Source organism: Colossoma macropomum, unplaced genomic scaffold (genome assembly GCF_904425465.1).
Source record: "Colossoma macropomum unplaced genomic scaffold, Colossoma_macropomum, whole genome shotgun sequence".
NCBI classification, from domain to species: domain Eukaryota; kingdom Metazoa; phylum Chordata; class Actinopteri; order Characiformes; family Serrasalmidae; genus Colossoma; species Colossoma macropomum.
Window position 1 is genome coordinate 32,323,704 of NW_023494796.1, and position 25,022 is coordinate 32,348,725.

The 25,022-nt window shown below is 39.6% G+C and overlaps 2 protein-coding genes across 3 annotated transcripts in view; both read right to left on the reverse strand.

The window, feature by feature from the left end:
* Positions 1 to 25,022, reverse strand: part of adgrb3 (adhesion G protein-coupled receptor B3) — a 994,217-nt gene that overhangs the window by 201,952 nt on the left and 767,243 nt on the right. The window lies entirely within an intron of this gene.
* LOC118816777 (echinoderm microtubule-associated protein-like 6) overlaps positions 1 to 25,022 on the reverse strand; it is a 126,848-nt gene that overhangs the window by 24,494 nt on the left and 77,332 nt on the right. The window contains exons 14-28 of one of the 2 annotated variants that reach the window (XM_036583369.1): positions 21,673 to 21,859; positions 18,873 to 18,978; positions 16,774 to 16,867; positions 16,567 to 16,667; positions 14,641 to 14,843; positions 13,381 to 13,492; positions 12,160 to 12,287; positions 11,902 to 12,043; positions 11,315 to 11,467; positions 9,742 to 9,873; positions 7,545 to 7,633; positions 6,302 to 6,478; positions 4,913 to 5,111; positions 4,071 to 4,197; positions 1,761 to 1,775 (exon numbers count right to left, since the gene is read on the reverse strand). In XM_036583369.1, the coding sequence (XP_036439262.1) occupies positions 1,761 to 1,775; positions 4,071 to 4,197; positions 4,913 to 5,111; positions 6,302 to 6,478; positions 7,545 to 7,633; positions 9,742 to 9,873; positions 11,315 to 11,467; positions 11,902 to 12,043; positions 12,160 to 12,287; positions 13,381 to 13,492; positions 14,641 to 14,843; positions 16,567 to 16,667; positions 16,774 to 16,867; positions 18,873 to 18,978; positions 21,673 to 21,859 (1,965 nt within the window). The remainder of the gene's footprint in view (positions 1 to 1,760; positions 1,776 to 4,070; positions 4,198 to 4,912; positions 5,112 to 6,301; positions 6,479 to 7,544; positions 7,634 to 9,741; positions 9,874 to 11,314; positions 11,468 to 11,901; positions 12,044 to 12,159; positions 12,288 to 13,380; positions 13,493 to 14,640; positions 14,844 to 16,566; positions 16,668 to 16,773; positions 16,868 to 18,872; positions 18,979 to 21,672; positions 21,860 to 25,022) is intronic. The other variant, XM_036583370.1, reaches the window with a different exon arrangement.

The window sequence follows — 25,022 nt, forward strand, 5'->3', positions numbered from 1 at the left end:
TCTGAGCCAGAGAAACTGTACGAGTGAAAGTGTGAAAGCAGCACCGCTGAGTATTACTGATCACTCTGGCCTATAAAATCCTTCCTGGTAGTGTTAGAGTTAGTGCCCAAAGAAAGAAGCTGAGATGGATGTCATTCCCTCCATGCACATAGATGCAGACAGTCTGGGAAATCAGAGGAACACACTCAAGGGAGAAATTACAATACGGGCAATCAGTAATCATAATAGAACTGAACTGCACGGAACTGAATTATCATCTATGGTTTTGGTCTTTGGTCATCTATGGTCTTCATGGCTGTTCGCTGGATTCTATGGGCTTTCTGTGAGCCTTAATGAACAATAGATACCCACATGGGCCTTACTGGTTGGATGAAGTGTAAATAATTCATCATCTAATGGAAAAGAATGGCAAAAAACAACCTTGGGATGCCTGTTACTATATTAGAGTCAATAAGTAAAACCTCCTGTAAAGCCTTCTGTATCGTATGTGATGCATTCAAACATATCCAAAAATTAAATTAAAGGTGCAATAAATGGAATAATTTCACTACTATGTTATGTATTAGGCTTTAGAAAGTCAATCCCTTTTCACAGTAGCTATAAAATACAATTTTCTTCTGTTTTGGAGCTCCGTCGGTTTTTGCGCTACGTATTCTTTCTTCAGTAACGCTGATGGAATATATTTTGATGAAAATGTGATGTACAAAGCTAAAAGCAATATGGATTTTTGTCTTTGTAGTCGACCAAGCAAGTCAAATATTTCCAAAAGTGTTTGTGTTTAAATTCTATTCTACGTTATTGTGTCAGTTGTGCAGGATTGTTCGATATGAAGAAAGCTGCAGTTTTCCTTTTTAAACTCGGCACGGCCGTCTTTGTGGAGAGTGTGAACTGTTTTCACAACAGGGAGTTACAGGAGAAACATTTTTATTTAATCATATTCATTAAAAAAACATTCGACTTCCATTCTGATGCTGGTGGAATTGCTACTAGGGGGCAGAAAGGGGTTACGGAAAGTCCCTCACTTTAGAAGTATCAGCTGATTAAGCACCTGCTCATGTGAGGTCTTCGGTTTTAATAAAGGTCACAAAGCGCTTTTAGACTAGATTCTCCGACAAAAAGAATTTTAGCCTTCCATCAATAAAATATTTATACTGTGTTTTCATTTGGGTTGGAATCTAATCAGCTAGTTAGGTGGTTATGAATGAAAACAATCGCACTGGTGTGAGTAGAATCATTTTCATTTACATGAGGCTGGGATGTCTAATAGAATTTATTATTCCTTTTTTTAAACCAATCAGTCTTGTGAGCTTGTGATGTCTGATATTGGTAAAAGTTCAACTGTGCTGTGTTTGAGCTTCACTCTGAGTCCTACTGGAACAACCATTACAAATTCATAGGAATATAAATGTACCATCTGCAACCATCTACAAATATGATTAAAAATGGAGGGAAAATCATGATCAATCAAAACTGCACTAGAGGCATTGTTTGGCTCCGTCTCTTCATGATGAAAATACTCATGGCAAACAAGCCCAACAGGATCATGATTTTGAGAAGGATGTTCATAGCCAAGCACTGCCCCGCTGTGCGGATGAAAATGTGTGAGCGGAGAAAAATGGATCGTCCCTCCAGAACCATCACTGATGCGGCATGTGACTTAGGAATCTGTTCAACAGCACCCCTTCAGTGAGATGCTGATGAAGTGATAAATATTAAACTATAATATTCAGATTGTAAGGAATATTTAAAGGGATACTTACTTGACAATGCCCTGCCTCCAAAGGAATGCAAAACAAAACACAGAGAGCATCTGCAGTGTTTGAATAACTTTGATTGAGGAGCCACACAGCAGAAAGGCATCAGTATACTATACATTACTATACTACATTACTATATATTACATCACTACATCACCCCACTATACTACATTACTACATCACTATACTACATCACCATACAACACTACTACCTCACTATACTGCATCATTATACCATATTACTATACTACATCACTACGTCACCTCACTATACTACATCACTACATCCCCATACAACCTCACTATACTACATCATTATAATACACCTTTATACTGCATCATACCATATACTACATCACTGTCACTTCACTATTCTACATTACTATACATCTCTATATATTACTATTCTACATCACTATATCAATAAACTACATCACTATACTACATAATTATACATCCCCATACTACCTCACCATACTACACCATTATAATACATCACTATACTACATCACCATACAACACTACTACCTCACTATACTGCATCATTATACCATATTACTATACTACATCACTGTCACTTCACTATACTACATTTCTATACCTCTCTATTATTCTACATCACTATCAATAAACTACATCACTACATGTACATCATTATACATCACCACACTACATAATTATACATCACTATACTACATTATTATACATCACTGTACATCACTACATCCCCATACTACCTCACTATACTACACCATTATAATACACCTTTGTACTGCATCATACCATATTACTATACTACATCACTACGTCACCTCACTATACTACATCACTACGTCACCTCACTATACTACATCACTACGCTTTTCTATTAATCTCTATACACTACTGTCCTACACCATTATTTAACTACATCATTATAAATCACTATACTATGTCACTATACTACATTACTACCTCACCATACCACATTTCTTTACTACATCACTATGCCTAATCCCTATACTACATTACTATGCTATATTACTATACTATCTTACTATACATCAAAATAGTACATCATTGTACTACATTACTATCCTACAACACTATACTGTATCACTATACATGATTTCACCACATCATTATCTCACTATGCTACATCACTACATCACTATACTACATTGCTCCATTGCAGCACTATACTACATAACTCCACCACATCACTATGCTACATTACTATACTACACCGCTCCACTACATCACTATACAACCTTATTATACAACACTATACTACATCGCTATACTACATTACTACATCACTCCACTACATCACTATACTTCATTTGCTTGAGTATGTTAGCACTACGACAAGGAAGGTCAAAAAGGGTCAATAAAAATGCTCCTCTTTTCACAATAATCGCAAAACAATTCTTGATGAGCAAGATACTTGATACTAACAGTTACTACAGGGCTGTTTTCAGAACAAAAACAAGGACTGAAACCAAAGAGACTGGGATGTCTAATATGGGTAAAAACTGTGCTGTGTTTGAAGTCACAAGACATTTCTTGCATCTCTGAATTCTCCCATCAGTTTGAGTGTTAAAAAAATCACGAAGGCAGGTTATCTTAATATGCACCACAGCCAACAACAATATACCTGACTAATGGTCTGAACATTAGGACTAAGACCCCTTAGTACACTATAGGCCAAAAGTATCTGTAAGAGTTTACTGAACATCCCATTCCAAAACCATGGGCATTAATATGGAGCTGACCCCCCCGCGCCTCTTTGCCCTGCTCTCGAAATAGCCTACAGCTTAGTGGCTGAGCTTTTCTTCCTTCTAATCACTTCCATTTCACAGTAATAGCACTTACAGTTGTCTGGGGCAGATCTAGCAAGGCAATGAACTGACTTGTGGCAAAGTTGGCATCCGATGACAGTGCCGTGTGTAAAGTCACTGAGCCCTTTAGTCCAACCCTACTGCCAGTGCTACAGCACTACTGCTATGGAGACTGCATGGCTATGTGCTTGATTTTATACACCTGTTAGCACTCGGTGTGGCTAACACACCTGCACTTAATAATTAGAAGGGGTGTCCACATACTTTTGGCCATATAATGTGCTCTATTTCCCACATCTCTTCACCCAGCACTTGTTAAATTCTTCTTATTCTGAATAAACAAAACAGGGCCCTTGATAGGCAGCTGTCATTCCATAATTGGCCACTTCTTTCACATATGCAATGCAGAAACAGTGCAGAAGCAAGAGATAACCAGACTAGGCAGAGGAAGAGTGGAACAGGAATGGATGGTGAAACTGAAATGGAGGTGTACCTCTCTTCGGCAGATGCCTCCTTCTGCTGTTGGTGAGGTTTGGTGCCGGTCATTTCGCGAATGCTCACCGCGTAGATCTTGGTGGTGTAGTCAATGACCTTCTCCCGAGCAACATCACTGTCATAACCTGCATGCATAAACACCAACATACAGCCAGTCAAATAAGCAATCAGCTTCAGTGGGCAGAGATAAGTGAACGAGGTTCAAAGTTTAGGACTATATGGGGAAGAGAATATGGTGTTCTACACAGTGTTGGGCATCACAGTGCAAAGACACATTATAGTGCATCATAATGCGTTATTCTAAAACGGCATATCTGCTGAACTGCTGTTTATTTTACGCCACGTTAGGTTGTCCCACTCTGGTCTAATGTACTGTAGTGATGGTAGAGTAGCCTAAATCCATAATCAAGTACAAGTATTGATACTTGGGTAAAATAATGATTTAAGTAAAAATATCTTCCCAAAAAAACAACTTGAGCAGAAGTACAAAAGTACTGAGTCAAAAAACGACTTAAGTACAGAGTAAATAAATTCCAGTTGCAAATCCAGCATCTCTCAGTATCAGAACTTTGCCGGACTCTTCTCTTTTTGGCATTTATTTAAAATATATATATATATATATATATATATATATATATATATATATATATATATATATATATATATATATATATATATATGTGTATATATATATATATATATATATATATAAAGAGTTCCCACCTCTAGATATATTGTACTCATGTACAGAGGGAGGTGGAGCAGCCTGTACCTGTATTTAAGCTGCACATTGGAATAGACTTGTCTAAAATACAGTCACAGGAGAAAAAATGCAGTTGCCTCCATCCTCCTCCGTGTCCTCCTCAGACTCCTCGCTGTCCACTGGCCGACTGTCTTGAGTGACCGAGTCCAGAGTCCATATCATCAGTGCTGTGTCGGCTCCGCCCACTGTTAGCAAAGTCACGTCGTCCTGCGCCCAGCGCACGTTTGTCACGTGTGCGCTGTGGCCCACATAACGCTTAAATCTGCCGTACTGGCCCTGCACAGAAAAGACTGCACATTAAACTGATTAACACCTCCCTACAGCGAACCATCACTTCAGCTACTGCAGACAGAAAATATCTATAATAAAATTATAACTGAATAATTTAGAAACAAAAATAAATAGAAAACTAAAAAAACACAAACAACTGGACAAAAACTGACTGATTAAATCTGAAGCATATATAGAATGAAAATAATAAGAAAAACTAATAAGAAGCAAACAAAAACTAAAGCAGAATAAAAACAACTGTGAGGAGTTTCTGTGGTACTGGGAGGGGTTTTGGTTGTACTGGGACCCAGGCGTCAAACACAGATCAGGCTGGCCATGCAATCCTATCCGACCCGCAAATATATTTTAATTTTCTATTAATATTTGCAACAACAATCTACGGGACAGCGGTTACACCTAATTCCACACCAGTCATATCACCAAAATGCATTTCAGCTGCAGTTCAGCCAGTCTAAACACTGAACTTCAGCTCAGCAGCTCAGAAACTGAGCACAAGTCTTAATGAACCTGCCAAAGAAAGGATTCCAGGTGTCCAGATCAAGCAGACAGGTAGGTTAAAAGCTCCTGGGGACATTAACATTTAGAATGTTTCAAGTGTTCATGTAATATTTCAAGGTCTCCTACATATTTTGAACAAACAGTGGTCAGTTGAGGTTATAGCACAACATTAACTAGAAATGAAATAACATTTTTTTTTTTTTCTGGCCCACAGATTTGGTGACAATTTTTAATATGGCCCTTTTACTGGTTGAGTTTGACACTCATGTGTTGGGAGGAGTTTTGGTTGTACTATAAGGGGTTTCAGTTGTACTGGAAGGGGTTTTGGTCACACTGGGGGGAGTTTTGTTTGTACTGGGAGGAGTTTTGGTTGTACTGGGAGGAGTTTCGGGTGTTGAATGTATCTTGGAGAGACGGACGTGTTTATGCTGCTATAACACGTCTCAGTCCACCTCCTTAAGTGGTCTGAGTGATCGGCTTGTATCTGGTTTAAATATGTCTTGGGTCAGTTTATACTTCCAATGTGGCCTCATCCAGATATAATCCTGATACTTCAAACGCATGAAGTGACCAGGTGTAAACAGGGTCTAAATTACTCTCGAGTAACACTGAAATTACAATTTCAGTTAACAGACTAAAACTCTTCTTTCGGTTTGTGCGGAAAGGTGTGTTCTCACGTTTGCAGGGTAGCTGAAGAGTTTGAGGAAGCCGAAATCGTCTCCTGTGGCCAGAAGCTTCCTGTCGCTGGTGAGTGAGGTAGCGTTGATGTCAGTGATGCCGCTATGAATTGGCCAAATGCCTTCGCAAGTGGGGCCCAGAACAGAGGTCCAGGTAGCCCACTCAATCTTCTCTATCTGGAGGGATACAGACACAGAGGAACAAAAATACATATCAGCATTATGATCATAATAATAATAATAATAAATGCTCCTGCATACAAACGTTCTTCAACTCAAATACTGCGGTCTAAATAAAGTCACTCAGAGTGATTTGGTGAGAAATAAAGAGAAACTTACTGAGTCCGAATTGTTCACAGTGGTGGTGATAGGAGCCAGATGTGATACCATTCTTGGTAAGAAAAAAGAATTACTTTTTTTTTCACATTTCCAATACGGTACCATCATCACATTACATATAAACTCAGAAGACTCGTGCAGGTTCACTGGTGGTTCTGGATAGTAAATAACATGGCTATATTTGTGTTGTAGTCATGGTGACCCCTGGTTCCTATCACCACCACTGTAAAGACATCTGAACCATTTCACACCAAACCCACTCTGAATCTCTCTGTTTACATCTAAAACACTCAATTATGCAGAAATCTAGACTTTTTTCCCCTTCAAATAAGTAACAGTGTTGAGGTTTTAGCATAGAATTAAATGAGCAAACACAATAAATGCGGTTAACTAGTCCATGCTACTCGAAATAAGAAAATAAGAACACTGATTTACTTAAAATGTATTTTTTTTAATGAATAATTTACTTTCAATCCATAATTTGGGTCACAGGGTTGATCTTGCAACATGATTTCATCAATCATTGTCAAAACATCACTGAAAATGGGAGCTGTGAACTTCAGAACATTTGGATGATGCAAATTCCTGATAAACGTGTGACCCAATGGAAAACTGTCATGTTGTTTCAGGCAGAAGATGCTAAATGTATCATACATTAATGCAAAAATATTCAGATTTTGAGGTATTTTAATATCCATATTTCAAATGTATGTTACATACATATTTGTGAGTGTGATATCAGTGCGACACAAACAGCACCACAGTTGTGGAATCACACAGAGAGATTAGAGTTTTCTGAAATTTCGGCAGACGCTGAAATTTCAGAAAACTCTAATCTCTCTGTGTGATTCCACAACTAAATGGCACCCACATCAACCGGCACTGCTTAACTTGACTCAGTTACCTCTGAGGGGCGAATAGTCTGTCTCTTTCCTCTCGGAGCCTCGAAGAATAAGTGTTCTTTGGCACCAGAATTAACTTGCAGTAATTTACCTGAATAAAAAAGAAATGAAGTTTTAGTGTGAAGAGCTAAGATTTGGCCCAAAGTGTTAAAACTCTTCTGAGTAGTGTAAATATAGCCTGTATAGACTGTAAGATTTCCAGCCTTTGTAAAAAAATGATTTCTGTGCAATTTTCTCTAATTCTACTACATTAAATCTTGTATATTGTGTATTGTATTGTATATTCTTAACTGTATATGTATCTTACTGTATGTTTATTGTGCTACAACAGAGTTGAATGACAATAAAATAATCTGTCAGTCAATAAATCAATCAATCAGTTTCATGGTTAAAAATAACGAACGATTGTACCAAAAGTGAAAAGCAGCGTCAGCAGGATTATATTAGCTTCCATACCATGATAACTTCCATTCCTCAGCCATATCAGCACTGTGACCAGACTGTTCTTTTAAATGGACCTTCTTAAATTCCTAAAGCTAGGTTGGACCCACAGTATTTGAGCAGTAGAACATGAGAGAACATGTCACTGTAAATAACACACAACCTCATGTGTTCTACTGTTTTATGCAGCACTGTGCAGTCAGAGAACCTCCATTTATTCATTGTCCAGCCATCACAACCATTAAGTTCAAGCTGTTCATTCTTCAAGGTCACAAAAATAAACAGAAAACACGCCACTTTTCCACCACATGGTCTCGACTCGGCCCACCTCTTTGGTGTTCCATTAGGCAAATCTGGTACCTGGTTTTGGTATCACCTCCTTCCAGGTTTAGTTTAGTTTAGTTTATTCTGCACAATTTAAAATATACACAAATTAAAAACTGCAGGTAAAAAAGCTGTAAGAATGAAGTGGCTGCCTCCTGACCCCACTCCCCCCGCCCCCACCCGCAGTGGATGACTGGAGAAACCTGGTCAATAAAATACATATAATGGAAAAAATTACTTCTTCTTTAGACTGAAGAACGCAAAACTGTTAACTTATGGTTAAAATGGGTCACTATATAAAGTCTCTAAGGCCAGAGTTTGTTGAGATACAATGTGAGTGAGTACTCCCCTTTTTCCCTGACAAGCTTTATTTATTTGTTTGCTTGTTTGTTTGTTTGTTTGTTTGTTTGTTTGTTTTTTAGCCCTTCTCAAGTTTAGCGTGTACAGGTATTTGATTTTGTTAAGAATGTTAAAAAGAGGGGAAAAAAGAACTTTTAAAGAATAAAAGCAACCAGAATCGTCTCGTCGTCTGAACTTTGATGTAGTTTTTTCCAAACTCTCCTGTTTTTTCTCAGGAGTCTTCTGTCTTGCTAATATCAGCCTCTTCTGAACACAGTTTGTCTCCTCCATGTCACAGCAGTTTCATGTGGTGTCGCTATTTCAACCAGCTACACTGAGGGGGCGCTATATCTGCAGAGGAAAACAAAGCAGCTGGAACCAAACGTGAGTAGAGTCGAGTTGAGTCATATCATGCGGTGAAGAAGTGCCAATATATTTAAAATAAAAATTACACTGAAGTTTTAACAACTACATATATTTTTTCAGTGTTCAGTGAGTCACTCTTTCCCTTTATTCCAGCTTCCATTCTTCTCAGGAGACTCACTTTCAGTTCCTCAAAGAATCTGCAGACACACCTCCAAAGTTCAGTCTCAGAAGCTGGTTGATCATTTTCTGAAGTAAACAAACACATTCAGTGGTGTTGAGGTCTGGACTCTGGGGTGGTCAGTCCATTGTTCAGCTTCTTTGTTTGATGTGTCCGTCTCCTTTTCTCAGTGAGGGTCTTCTTGAACAGCTACACATCCTTTCAGACCCACAGCGCTGAGTCGTCTTCTCACAGTGGAAGGATGGACAGAAACACCTGTGGATGTTTTCAGATCTGAAGCAGCTTGATTTTCTCCTCAAAGATGAAAGCTTTAAGTGCTGTTTATCTGATGGGGGCAGTTTGGGGGTCTACCAGGTCTTCGTTAGGAGCCCCATCTTCTCTATATCTTTTTTAATGTTGGAAACTCCTGTTTCTGTGTACTTAATGGTTGGTTTACTGGAGATTAATTGAATGAAGGGTGGTCTCTGACTTGTGTGGCCAAAAAACAACTATGGTGTGAACATATTTGTTCTATTATTTTCTATGTAAAAGTAGTACCAGCTGGCACTCACCATGGGTGTCCCAGTCTATGTGGGTGACGTAGCTTGTTGCTCCTTTGCAGATGCCCACTCTCTTACTGGTCAGTACGTTGTATATATCCACAAAGTGATCATGAGAGGCCACAGCAAGATATTTACCAGCATCTGAACAAGAAAACACACAGACACACAAAGACTGAAGACACTGCAGAGATTATTCTCTAAACTCCAAAGTTCTTCAGGGGCATCAAAGACCCTTAAAATGGCCAGTGGGTCTAACTTAAGAAGAGCTCAGCCAGTAGTCTATGCACTGTATCCAGGTATATTCGGCCTTCGGTTGTAATACGCCTGGGATTTTAGGTGGTTTATATATTTTATTTACTTTGTTTTTATTTTTAAATAAAATTAGTTGCCTGTGCATTATTTAAACAGCTTCATTTACTTTACTCACTGTTGCACAAACTGCTAGTTGAAAAGAAACGAAACAGAATATCAGCTTTAAAAAAATATATGGAATAAAACTAAATACAGTCCATTTGGATTTACATTTATTCAAAGTATTCATTAAATAATACGGTATTATGTTCACTTGCTGCAAAATTGCAAGTAAAACTTGTTTTAATGACCAAACAAGCATTAAAACCGCTTTGTTACCATTCACTAGAAGCTCTGTTATAACCATGTAACACCACAGGACAGCATTCATAAGGCTACACAACACCTACATAAGCTTTTCATGACAAGTGACAATCAATATAGATATTTATGAAGGCATTAGTTGTCGTAACACTTTCAGAAGAAACCACATCAAAATGAACAAACGCTGCCTTTATGACAACTGACATATGTCAGGAAAAGGCCTTTATAGATGTTTATGTGGGTTTATATCAGTTTTCATTAAAGGCTTAAAAGACAGTTTTCAAAATTTCAGCATAACTAAATGGTTGAGATGTAAACAGAGTCGTTCAGAGTGGTTTGGTGTGAAACGCTCTGTTCTAGAGAAACTTAGAGTCAGAACTGTTCACAGTGGTGCTGATAGGAACCAGACGTCCACCTCTAAAAGCTCCCTCACAGAAAGTTATTACAGGAAATGTTTATGAATTCACTGCCTGATGACTGAGACACTGTTTTATGATAGTTTTGAGAAGATTTTGGCTACAGGGATACATGATATGCAGGTGAGGCAAAATAGTCCCCAAGAAAAAACTTTTTTTTCACTATTTTTCCATCATCTACATTCCATATAAACTCAGAAGACTTGTGTAGGTTCACTGGTGGTTTTGGATAGTGAATAAAATGTCTACGTTTGTGTTGTAGTCATGGCGACCCCTGGTTCCTATCACCACCACTGTAAAGACATCTTATTAAGTTTCTCCACAGTGAACCTTTTTCATACCAAACCACTCTGAATGACCTTGTTTACATCGCAACCACTGAATTATGCAGAAATTAAAAAAGAACTCAACCCTTTAGTAGAGTGTCATGTATCATGACTAATGTTCCAGTAAAGTGTTAGCTATGATCTAATAACCCTAATGATACAGGACACCTATCACAAAACTATACATGAGTACGTCAGCACAGAGGTGAGGCTGTGAAGTGTCACCTCGGGAGAATTTGATGTCGGAGATGAGCTCTTTCCGGTGGTGGAAGGACACCATGTCCTCCAGTGTGTCCGCATTCACCACCAGAAAACTGCCATCATTCAGGCCCACGGCTAAGGCTTTCCCATCCGGGGAGAAGGCACAGCATCTTCCTCCTGATGCGCAGTACAGCACACAAAAGCACACTCAGTAGTGACTGTTAGTGACAATTTTAGCTTATTTTGAGCAAAACCTAAAAACACAGCCAGTACATGACCAGCACACACAGTTCTGAGCAGCTATTCTCACATAAAATCATCATATTTTACATTAAAACACTAAAAAGTAATTTACTGCAGAAAATATGTGATTCAGTAGTGACTGTTCTTAAAGTTTTGAACTGACTTTCAGACTTTGGGACACATGTACTTCAAAACAATGGGATCTAACTGTGCAGGGGCGTGTCTAAAATAAGGCTCCACCCACAGACTAAAGCTCTGTGCTTCGGTAATGACATCTCAAAGTTATTAGAGTTATCAAACCTCTGAGATAAGAGGGAGTTTGGCTGGAATACTGAAGCCAGTTAACGTGTTGTTTATTCCGCTGGTACCTTTCTTAAGCTTCCGGACGGCCACCATGCGGTGGTTGCTGGAGGTTTCCCAGATGCGCAGGGTTTTGTCATCACTCACAGTGGCACACACAGGGAGCAGAGGGTGCGTAGCAAGCCCCCACACCTCACCTTCCATGTGACCCTACACAAACACATACACGTTTACTGTGCTGAACAGATCATTAAACAGTCTGGATGCATGAACACGTTACAAAGTTAGATAAACACGGAATTCCAGATATATTTTCCTTCACGTACCTGAACCAGCAGGGTAATTGGTCCACTCTTGTCTATTTCCAGGATTTCTCCATTTTTAGTTCCCACCAGGATGTGGCCATGGCCCAGAGTTATTGCCCGAATAGAAGGGTTATCCTCCAGGAGCAGCCCTGAAGAAGCAAGCAAACAAAAAATGGACCCGCCACTCTACTGCAAACGATACAGCAGGCCAAGTTCGGACAGTGTGAGTAGAAAACTGAAGCATTTTTCCTGCAGGTTTTAGTTTAGGAGCTTTATTAAATTCTTTCATTGCCACTCTGGGGCAGTAGAGGGCAGCACTGGATTACAAAGCAAGTACTTTACGGCAAGATGGACAATTCTGCATTTAATGCAGCTGAGGTGTGATGTGTAAACACTGCAGAGAATGCAGAGGCTGTAATGTAGGCCTAATGAAACTCTCGCACAAAACCTCTAATCAGTCTCTCATGCTTGGCGCCACCAGCTTTAATGGCCATAAATGGCTTCCTTCAACATTAATGCATTTCTAAGATGTCTATTAAAAATGAATGAAATAGAGAACATGAATGAACACCAGTTAGCACGAGGTAGAGAGAATGCAGTGAGCCAGTTAGTGTGATGTACACAAACGTTTAGATCATACTAACTGGATTCGCTGACTAGTAAAATAGGGCAGCATCATCGTTTGTTAAGCATTAACAGGACTCTAATCTTATGAATGAGTTCTCTGTCTTCACAACTGTGTCGCTGGAGGCCAATAATGGGCTGTTAATGAGCTGATTAGCTGGATCAGGTGTGCTGGGAGAAGGGAAAACTCTAAAGAGTGCAGGCAGTGGGCCTCCAGGACCAGAGCTGAGAGACACTAATGAAGTGTGCTGTGAGCGTCCTGTCCAATCACAGACGTTCCAGAGCAGAGTTTCTTTAGGGAGCTTGAATGAAACTAAGCATTTCCATGATCAAAATGGCCAAATAGGTTAAAAATCATCTTTAGTCCTCATTACATTCAGGGTTCACCAATGTGTTTTTAATCAAATGTGCCTTAGAGCAGGAGTTCCCAATCCCGGAGCTCTTTGCTCTGCATATTTTTATGGTTTCTATACTCTACACACCTCACCTGGCCAAAGAGGCGCTTGTTAATTCATGAATGAGCTGAATCATGTGAGCTCAACTAGACAAAGCAGAAAAATGTGCAGGACTGTAGATGGAAGGCCTTCCTTACAGTGAGGCATTTAAAAGAGGAGTAACCTTTGGATGCCGAGGACAGGGTGGCTCTCTTGATGGCGTAGGTTTTGAGACATCTCTCAAACGTGTCATCCCAAAGCTCGACCACTCCATCCTTTCCCCCAGTCACAAAGCCCTGGAGAAGAGACACTGGCTGAAAACACTGCAGGGTGGCTGGAACGAAGGAAGAATTCTCAGGGTGGGGAAGATCTGAATAGTTTTGAAAGATGTCAGGTGGAATAAATGCTCTTTAAGGTGAGAAGTTGGGAGTTATTACACTTACACAATCTACGCTGCTCATCCTTTGCAATTCATCTCTAATTTGCCACGAGGAGAACATGCAAACTCCACAGAAAGGACTCTGGTTGCCCGGCTGGGGGAATCGAACCCAGACCCTTCTTGCTGTGAGGAAACAGCACTACTTACCATGCCCTTTTTTATTCCATTCATATGTAATTAGTGATTAGGTTAACATAGCTGACCTATGGTTTTATTGGTATAGCAAATATCATATAGTCACTAATTAGCAATATTTTTGCTAGCAGCATTGCTGGGGTTTGAAACCACAATCTCCTGATGAAAAACACATAAAATGTAACCTTGATTAAGAATAATGTTATAACATGAAATAACTTTATTTATGGAGAAAACTAATAAAAATAAGAAAAATAATAAACAGGGAATAAACAGGGAATAAAACCACAAAGAATTATGGGAGACAACAGCAAGTGCTGCTTATTTGCGTTTCAGAAGTGCGAGGTTTGCGGCCCGATGGTCATGTGTGTTAATACAGCACTGTTAAACACCAACTACTGGAATATCAAATTAAAATCTAAGATATAAATATGTAATTATGTTGGTTAATATGGGTCAAAATTTTTAGCTTCTTAAATTCACTACTGGTATTGACCACAAAATTCTGGTAATAAGGTCTGACCTTAGTAACTACGCAATTATATGTTTAATTTTACACTGTAAATTACATTTGCATTCTATTTACATTCTATATCAAAGGTGCACTTTTTTCCATTTGTGTGGATGTCAAGTAAGGACAAAATGTAGCAAAAGAGTGTAAACGATTATTTTTTCATTTAGAAAAACAAGACTGTGAACACAACTTTTTACCATAATAAAAATCTCGTCTTCTACTTATAAAGACAAATGTGGTATCGACTGACAGAAAAATGCAAACTGCGTGTTAAACACATTAAAAAAAACCATGCTGTGATACAAACTGTAATTCCAGGTTGATGCATTTTGCCCCGCCATGACTGATCTGTTTACCTTATCTAAAGAGAACATGGCAAACACAGGTCCATCATGGGCTTTGATGGTCTTCAGAAGCACAGGCTCCTTCCAGATGTAAATGTCTCCAGTTGCTGCTCCAGAGAACACCAGGTCATCGGTGTGTCCATAACACACGGACATCATGGTCTCAGGCTTCCCCAGGTTTCCAAAGACCCCCCGCTTAAAGGTAAGCCCACCACCTTCAGAAAACACAGCGACATGACATGAGCTGAAAGGATCTACGGAGGTTCCGCATTTACAGTTACGGCGTAACGCTGTTATCTAGAGCGACTTCCAACTTGATCATTTTACAGAGGGAGGCGAAGGCAGTGTTAGGAGTCTTGCCCAAGGACTCTGACTGGTAAAGTTGTAGCATGCTTGCTTGGGTGGGTGATTAAACCAACTTCTGCAGCGTGGGGGCAGTGGTGTTACCCACTACACTATACCAACCACATGGCTAGTCCAGTTATGTTTAAATACTGCTGTCCTGCTACAGTTTGCATTAAATTAATTACCATTTGCAGAAAATAAAAATAAAATGATTGACTGCAAAGGTTGTGTTTACATCTTTTCACTTTAAAAAATTAGAAAAGTATGTAATTTGGCCAAGGGTGCCCAAACTTTTGCATACCACTGTATTAACTGATTATTATACAGATTTTTAAATTATGTTTCTCTTTTCCAGAGCAGTTTTTGTTCCTAGCAAAATACTGTTCATTTCTCGAATGAGTTCAGAGCCCTGCAACTAATAAAATACACTAAATGGCCAAAGGACATGTCTCCTGATTAACGACTTCAGGTGTTTCAGCCACACCCATTGCTTACAGATGCATAAAACCAAGCACACCTTTGCTACGTCATTTAGTGAAATTTCTGCCCTGATAGATTTGCCCCGTCAACTGTAAGTGCTATTAATCACTAAGGAGCAACAACAACTCAGCCAGGAAGTAGTAGACCACACAAACTCACAGAGTGGGGACACTGAAGTGCATAAAAAATGCCTATCCTCTGTTAAATCACTCACTACAGAGTTCCAAACTGCCTCTGGAAGCAAAATCAGCACAAGAACTGAGTGTCAGAAACTTTGTGAAATGGGTTTCCATGGCTGAGCAGCTGCACACAAGCCTAAGATCACTATGCGCAATGCCAAGTGTCGGCTGGAGTGGTGTAAAGTGCCGCCACTGGACTCTGGAGCAGTGGAACCGTGTTCTCTGGAGTGATGAATCAGCTTCACTATCTGTCAGTCTGATGATGAATCTGGGTTTGGTGGCTGCCAGGAGAACGTTACCTACCATTATTCACAGTGCCAACAGTAAAGTTTGGTGGAGGAGGGATGATGGGCTGGGGCTGTCAGGGTTTTGGCCACTTCCAGTGAAGGGTGATGTTAAAGAAGCAGCACAAAGACATTTTACACAATTCTCTGTTTCCAACTTTGTGGGAACAGTTTGGGGAAGAGCCTTTCCTGTTCCAGCATGACTGAGTCCCAGTGCACAAAGCAGCTCCATAAAGACACGGTTTAACCAGTTTGGTGTGGAGGGCCTGCACAGAGCCCTGACCTCAACCCTACTGAACACCTTGAACTAGAACAGAGATTGTGAGCCAGGCCCTCTTGTCCAGTATCAGTGTCTGACCTCACAAATGCTCTTTAGACTAAATGGGCACAAATTCCCACGGACTCACTCGAAAAGAAAGCTCTCCAGAAGAGTGGAGGTTGTTACAGCCGCAACGTGGTGCAACTTCATATTAATGGACATATTTTTGGAATGGGATGTCCAACAAGCACATATAGGTGTGATGGTCACCACACACTTTTGGCCATGTAGTATCAATAACTATATACGCTACCTTTACAATATCAGGGGAATAAAAAGTAATAATCAGAGGCAGAAAATGAGAGAGAAGAATAGATATGAGGTGATGTACCTGCCAGCTGCCAGAATTTGATGTGTTTCATGCCCACCGTCACAAGCTTGTCCATGAGTAGAGGACTGCATTTAACTACGAACAACTTGTCTTTGTGCCCTCTAAGAGAAAAAGAAAGAGAAAACAGAAGAGATGATGTATATCGCATAAGAGACAGGCTCAGATATGGATTATAATGTACAGTAATCCTTTGCTGTGTGCTGTTACCTGGCAGTAGCTAATTTCTCTCCTTTTTTCCAGTCCCACACTACAATAGTGTGATTATCATCGACTCCCACAGAGACCAGACTTTTCCCATCAGCTGCGGAAACAAAGAGACATCAAATGTTTTTGTGACTAAGCTGATATAAACGATCAATTGCAGAACTGTTCAGAAAACTTTAGTACAGACAAATTTGACTAAAACTCCAGATTGGGTCAGGATTTTAGATCACAGACAGCTCTTGCAACTGCATTTGGTTTTGTGAGGCTAAAACTTAGTTAGTGACCTCCCTTCATTTACTTAATTTCCAGTCAAAATGGCCATTAAGTAGAAGCTACACATTTATCAGGAGATATTTATGGTAAGATTAGTTCAAAAATGACCCACCTGCATAAAAAAGAGGGAGGTCAAAGAAAAATAAGTGATGTGTTTATAAATCTGGAGTTAAAATAATATTTAAATATTAAAAGCTACAGAGAAAATGTGGCTCCTAACAACCACCTGGTAGACCCTGAAACTGCCCCCATCAGATAAACAGTACTTAAAGCTTTCATCTTTGAGAGAGAGGAGAAAATCAAGCTGCTTCAGATCTGAAAACATCCACAGGTGTTTCTGTCCATCCTTCCACTGTGAGAAGACGACTCAGCGCTGTGGGTCTGAAAGGATGTGTAGCTGTCAAAAAGAACCTCACTGAGAAAAGGAGACGGACACATCAAACAAAGGCTGAACAATGGACTGACCACCCCAGAGTCCAGACCTCAACACCACTGAATGTGTTTGATTACTTCAGAATATGATCAACCAGCTTCTAAGACTGAACTTTGGAGGCGTGTCTGCAGATTCTTTGAGGAACTGAAAGTGAGTCTCCTGAAAAGAGTGGAAGCTGGAATAAAGGGAGAGTGACTCAGTGACTCACACAGCTGAGAGTAGATTTGTTGAGGCTTCTGTGTGATTTTTTATTAAATACACGTTTTCTGCTTTTGAATAACTTGAACATAAGGGCAGTTTTGACTGGAATTTAAATACATGAGTGGTATATATACTACCCATCAAAATTTGAAGGCACCTGGCTTAGTTTGGAACGCAAATGAGTTTACTTTGTCAGTTTCCGACAACAATACAACAATATCACATCAAAAAGTGCAAACCAGAAGGCCCTGTGGGGGTCCGGACCTCTAATGAATGGGGTAAAAAAAGAGGCTAACAAATTATTAAGAGAACAGATGGACTACAGTCTGTAATTGTCAAGGTACAACGTGCACCCGTATGGTACACACTTAACAGTGATGGCTCTTCAAGGGTTCTTTAGTAAAGAAAATGCTTCTATATAGAACCATGAATACTCAAAGAACCCTTTGCATGCTTAAATGGTTCTTTGCATAGGCATAGTAAAATGGGTCTTCAGATTGATGGAGATTGTGCTGTAGATGGTTCTATACATATATTTCTTTTTGAAAAGGGTTCTACTTAGCACTAAAAAGGGTTTTTCTGTTTTAACAAGGTTGACATCGTAACAATAAAAGAACCCTTTTTGGTGCTAAGTAGAACCATATACACCACATTCTCCATCAGGCTGAAGAATCTTATCACTATTATGCATGAAATGGTTCTAAATACAACCATTCCCTTTACTAAAGAACCTTTGAAGATCTTTTTTCAGAGTGCATGCTTACATGGTTCTTTGCATGGTGAAATGGTTCTTTAGATTGATGGAGAATGTGTTGTAGATGGTTCTATAGATCACCTTTTAGAAAAGGGTTCTATATAGCACCAAAAAGGGTTATCCTATTGTAACAAGGTAGACATTGTAACAACAGAAAAACCATTTTTGGTGCTCTATAGAACCATCTACAGCACATTCTCCAATAATCTGAAGAATCCTTTCACCATGCAAAGAACCTTTAATCATGCATGAGTGTTCATGGTTCTATACAGAACCATTTTTTTTTTCCCTAAAGAACCCTTGAAGAACCACCTTTTCTCTAAGTGTGTAAAGCAGATCTGACAGAATGGACAGAGAGTGTGGATACATGATAGGTCTAGCTAATAAAGTGCCCAGTGAGTATGTATGGATTATATACTAGAATGTCCACTGCAGCCTTACCAGAGAAGTCCAGGGCACAGACTCCTCTGTGGTGATGACCTTTGAGGAGCGAGAGGCACTTCAGGCTCTGGATGTCCCACACATGCACAGCTGGGTCCCGACCAACCTGCAGAGCCACACAGAGCAGGGATTAAATATTTAAAAATAAACATGACTACAGTTTTCTCTCTAACACAATCTACCATTATCAGCTGACTAATGATCTTTATTCACAATGTAAGCTCACCGGAAAAATGTCACCTGTGACTGAAACCAAATGACCATTTCTGTGTAATTAAAAGACCCCCAGAGCCTCCAGGTTGAACCACACCTGCACGCAGTCCTCACTGAAGGCTTCCTGAGGTCTACGATGAACATGACGCTGAGCACCATTCACACACAGGCAGAAACCAGATTCATCTGACCAGATAACACCTTTCCAGTCATGAACAGTCCAACATTTGTGTCTCTTCACTCACTGTAACCGGACAACTCTGTGAGCAGACGTGAGCAAAGACCCCTCGCATACCACTCTGTTCCCATGTGTTCATGGTGTGCAGTTCCCTCTGGAGTGTTCTTTCAGAAATTAGTTGTGAAGAACCTGCCATGACTTCTAGAAGCAACTCTGCAGTCCCTGTCCGTCAGTTTCAACTTTCGGCCACAATTCTGATGAGAATTTCTTGTAGACTGGGATTTTTGCCACTGCTGGCCGACCCGTATGACCATATGCTTTGATACACCTGCCAAGTCAGCTACTTCCTTCACACTGTGGTCTTTGGTTGCCCAAATGCAATCACTCCTTTTTGCCAATCATTCACATCTGCTTTTTGACCCATTTTCCACACATTAAACTAGACATTCACTGCACTGTACCACCTTTTCTCAATCTATGAATCCTGTCAAACACCATGGTATGTATTTATAGCCTGATCATCATTGTGCAACGCCATCTGCATAGCCTGAAGTTACTACCCCCTTAAACACGGTAGGTGAATAGTTTTTTTTGCCCGGGGAGCTTCTAAATCTTTTTGTTAGTTAATTACTCAAAAGCAAGCAACTTTTGCAATAAAACCAATCAACATACATCAAAAATGTCAATGCCAGAATGAAAAAATAAAATGAACCCTATTAAAATTTATGTTTAGCAAAAACATTGTGTTCCTGAATTACACTACTGTTTTAAAAGTCTGGAATCACTGCTTACAAGTTTTGAATGTGTTCAATAATACAAAATGTATTTAGTTGCAGATTGATGGATAAAACGCAGCCCTGTGTGATTTCACAGGCTTCATATAAATAACAGGAAGTGAGGGAAATAATAAAATAGCAATAACTAAGAAATGTACGATGTGTCCAGAAAAATTAAAGGATTCATATCATGGAAAAACTAATTTTCCATGCTTATTTTTCAAATTAACCCCCTGGGGTCTGAGGTCATTTTTTCGATTTGTTCATCTCTTCTTAAACTCTCCTTTAAACTCTCTTCATATAACATGATCTTCACACGATTCATACCAAAATGCTCCGTTATCTTCATCATGTCAAAACGTCTTGGTCTGCTGAAGCATTAAGACTCCCCTTCACTGGAACTGAGGGTTCTAGGCCAACCCCTTTTTATGCACTACTTTGTGGCTGAGTCGCTTTGTTTCCTACACATCACCACTTTTCAATAATACACTCACAGGAATATTTAGGTGGGAAGAAATTTTGCAAGCTGACTTCTTATAACAGTGGCATCCTATTACAGCACCACACTCGAATTCAGTGAGCTCTTTAGAACGACTCAGTCTTTCACTGATGTATGTAAAGGCAGACTGCATGGCTAGGGGCTTGATTTTGTACACCTGTGGCAATGAGACTAAATAAAACACCAGAATTCAATAGTTAGGAGGTGTGTCCCAATACTTTTGTCCATAAGGGTATTAAGTAAATAATTACAATATACTATTTATCATTTACTAGCTTCTTGTTTGTAAATCACATATCTTGCTGTCCAGGTTATAACATATAAATCCAGGGGCTGAGGGGGGCCACAGAATTCCCAATTTCAGGATTGCAACTGTTAAAAGCAATAACAATTATGAAACATTCTGGACTATAATAATTTTGAGCGTAATTAAGACCCATGTGTGCCTGTTTAAGAGTGGAGTTCTGTTTAAGTGAACACCGTGTTTTCAGGACAGCGAGCTGAAAATGGTTGATTGCTTTTAGGCCGTGTCGCTCAAACACACGCAGGCTGAGGTGCAAAGAGAGAAAGTATATGCCGAGTTATAGGCCAGTTCTGAGTCCCAAAGCAGCCTAAAACTGTTTATTGCTTTTTAACCATAAAAATAATCATCTATTGTAATAATGACAGTTTTATCAACCGTTATACCTCCCATTCAGAGTGTGTTTCAGTGTTGAATCTCAGTGCAAGTCTATGGCCATGACTCAATCGGTTACCGCGTCACATATCAACAATCTGATTGGTCACCACTCAGCTCATTTGCATAAAGTGAGACAGCAGAGAGAGGATGTGAGTCAGCGGTCTGACGTGTCACTTATATGTGTATATTGCCAACTCTTGCCTCATGACAGCTCTGTTTGATGTGAATAACAAAAAAAGGAAAGTCATTTTGCATTACATCATCAGTCACGTCACATATTCGCTGCTTAAAATCTCAGCACTTTCCCATAACCCTGTATAAATCTGCATTATTAAGTTATTCATCTACACAGAGCAACAGAAATGATTCATATGATTCCAAACCTGATAAAGATAAAAACGGGAACTTGGACAGAGGGGACTGAGCTAAAAGGTAAGCGGTCACGGGCTACTCACCTGGCCTGTGGCGGCGTAGTCCTTAAGCGGGTGGACGGTCAGGCTGAGGATGTCATCGTCATGGCCCAGGTAGAAGCGCTGAGTGTGCTGCTGTCTGTTGTAAACTATTCCCACCGCTGCCACGTGATACACCACCTCCCCCGCCTGTGTGTAGAACAGATTATTCCGGCAGTCGTATCCTCTGTACCTGCGGAGAGAGGGAACATAACATTATATAAGCATTATATTCAATAAAAATGAGGAAAACAGAGACAGTATGATTTCACTGAGATCAAATACATGGTTTAATTTAGAATGACCTATAAGAGCCGTCAGCAACGTGGCTTTGGAGCAGCATGCAGCTCTTTTACTGCCCTGTTGAGTCACAGCAGAATTAGATTAGACAGTCTCGTCTAGCTAGTAGCCAACGAAACGGCAAAGAGAGAGATTTAAGATGAACAGTGATAATTTGGAGATGAATGGACTTAGTGTTTATAATCACTCCAGCTGGTTTCCTGATACGTTTAATCTGCAGACAAACTGTCAAACACTAAAAAGCTGAAGTCGCTTCTCGTTCACCAGCTCCTTGTTTGAATTTTCCTGTTCTACCTTAAATGGTGCAGCAGTTACACTGTGGCGCCTCAGGCAGAATTTAAAGTGGAACGGGAAAATTTGAACAAGAAGCTGGAGAATGAGAAGCGACTTCAGCCTCATAAGAACTCGTTTAGAAACATTTTACAGAAACTGATCTACTTTTGAGGAAAAGTTTCCTGCTGGAGATGTGAGAAAAGTGGCCATAGCTGAGCTAAAGCTGAAAGCAGAGCAAAGTAAGTCTGTGTTTTTGTTTATTTTATACTTTTATTCTATACTAGTTCATCAGCACATACTGAGACAGATTTACAGTACATGGAAAAAGTACATGAAATGTTGTGGCCATCGAGGTGGTTTGACTTTTGTTGAAAGGCCAAAATGGCTCTTCTTAACATTTGGGTTGTGACCTCTGCCCTATATAAATAGCATTAAACTTTTTGTTTAAAATGTAATAATTACAATCCTTAAAACCACCATAACTGCAATTCCTTACTTACATATCAGTTTGTTACTGTAGGTACCAAATAACAATGACAGTAGTTACTAAACAATAGCTATTAAAGGGCTAATAAAGGGCTCATTAGAGGTGGGCGATATGACAAAAATATATCGCGATACTCATATCGTGAGAATTCATGATATGATATGTCACGATATTTATTTGTTTAGACATTTGGTCAGTTAGAACAGAGAAACCTTTTTTAAAAATACTATCAGAAACTATTAAAACAATGATTTCTGTTCAATATTTGGGACTGATTCCAGTTAAACAGGACTAATTTTGCTCTCTTTATAATGAATCAGGCAGTTGGTCAGTGTCTACAAGTACTGACGACATGTATGACGTTCAGAAAAGCATATCGCTTCTGTTAGAAGAAAACCTCGTATCTCCAAAATGGTGACTTTACAGGGGAAGGAAAAAACCACTTTACTTTTAATGCAAGTCAACAGAACCAGTCATTTTGGCCCGTGTCTTTTGGTTCACTCACCATGAAATTTACACACAATGTAAAGGGCAACAGGCATTTTCAAATTATGCTAAAAACTGAAAAATGGAGATATAAGGTTTTGTTCCTAAAGCAGCGACGTTGTATCGTGACATAATTTCTCACATTATCGATATATCTTGTCGTATTGCCCAGACGTAGGGCCTGTAACATGTAAAGCTGAATTTTCATTTTTTAAAATAAAGAATTTGATATGGTATGTAAAGTTTCAAAACGGACCATCTACTGTCCGGTCTCTTTTGCCCATATATGCAAGTTAAGTTGCCGAAACAGCTCAATTTGATTACATTGTTTATATGATGTCACAAAAACCAGTGCATTCACATGTATCTACCTTTTCAGCCGAAAGCAGTTTAGCTCCGCCCACTCACGCTGAAGTTATAAGGAGTGTTTCAACCTGGATGGCTTTTTTAATTAGGGACAATACAGTGCAGCCAATAAGAACAGAGCTCATTTACATGTGAATGGTTTTGTAGCATTATAAACCACTTTAGGATTTTTTATTATACACGTACAAGAAATACCAGTGCTATATTACGAGTTATACCACCTTCATAAGTGAAAAAAAGCTGCTTTTCTTTTCAAAAGTTTGTTATATCCAAATTTCTACAAATGCATATACAGTTTTAGAGTTTAAAACATTTAAAGAAAAGTTGGCAAGCAAAATACGGTTTAGGGTAAACCAACAAACACTAAGACATTCTGAAATTCATGTAAATATTACAAAGATTCTACATTTTAACTCACTGTCCGTACATTTTAACTCACTGTCCATACATTTTTACTCACTGTCCATCCAATATCAAAATATCAACTAAAACAGCCTAAATAAATAAAACGGACACAGTCATCACAAGTAGTCACACACACACACACACACACACACACACACACACACACACACACACACACATTTTCTAAACCGCTTATCCAGCCTATCCCAGAAGTCACTGGGCGAAAGGCAGGAAACACCCTGGACAGGTCACCAGTCCATCAAACGGCAGACAGGCAGACAGTCAGACCCATACAATCACACACATATTCACATCCAACGCAATTTAGCATGTCCAGCTGGCCCGACTGTATGTCTTTGGACTGTGGGAGGAAACCCACTCATTCATACAGTGGGAGAACATGCAAACTCCACTGAAAGGACCCTGGTTACCCGGCCGGGGAATCGAACCCAGACCCTTCTCGCTGTGAGGCGACAGCGCTGCTCTCACATTAATGACTTAATAAACCAGTTTTAGGAGTTTATTATGTCCTCAATTTGAGAAAGAGCCTCAACAATCACAGCCCAACAATCAAAACACCAAATTAAACTACTTTATTCCTCCACAAACAGAGCCAAACAGAACACGGCAGGCAGGCACATTTCATTTACTCACTGCCCGCCAGTCTGACTGTGTGCAGCAATTTTAATCAAGCGCACGCTGAGAACGCAGTGTCTCTCACACACACACACACACACACACACACACACACACAGACACACACACACACACACACACACACACAGACACACACAGAGTCAGTCGCACACACACACACACACACACACACACACACACACACACACACGTCTCTCCTGTCAGTGCAAAAAGCTTGACGCTAAGAGAAGATCAGGTTCTCTTAACTGAGGGTTCTGTAGCTTCTCTAACGAAATACAAAGGGGTTCAATCTCAACGTTTCATCACACTGAAAAAGAAAAATGATCTCTAAATAAATCTAGTCCATATATCTAATATTTCATATTGAAATCTATTATAATTA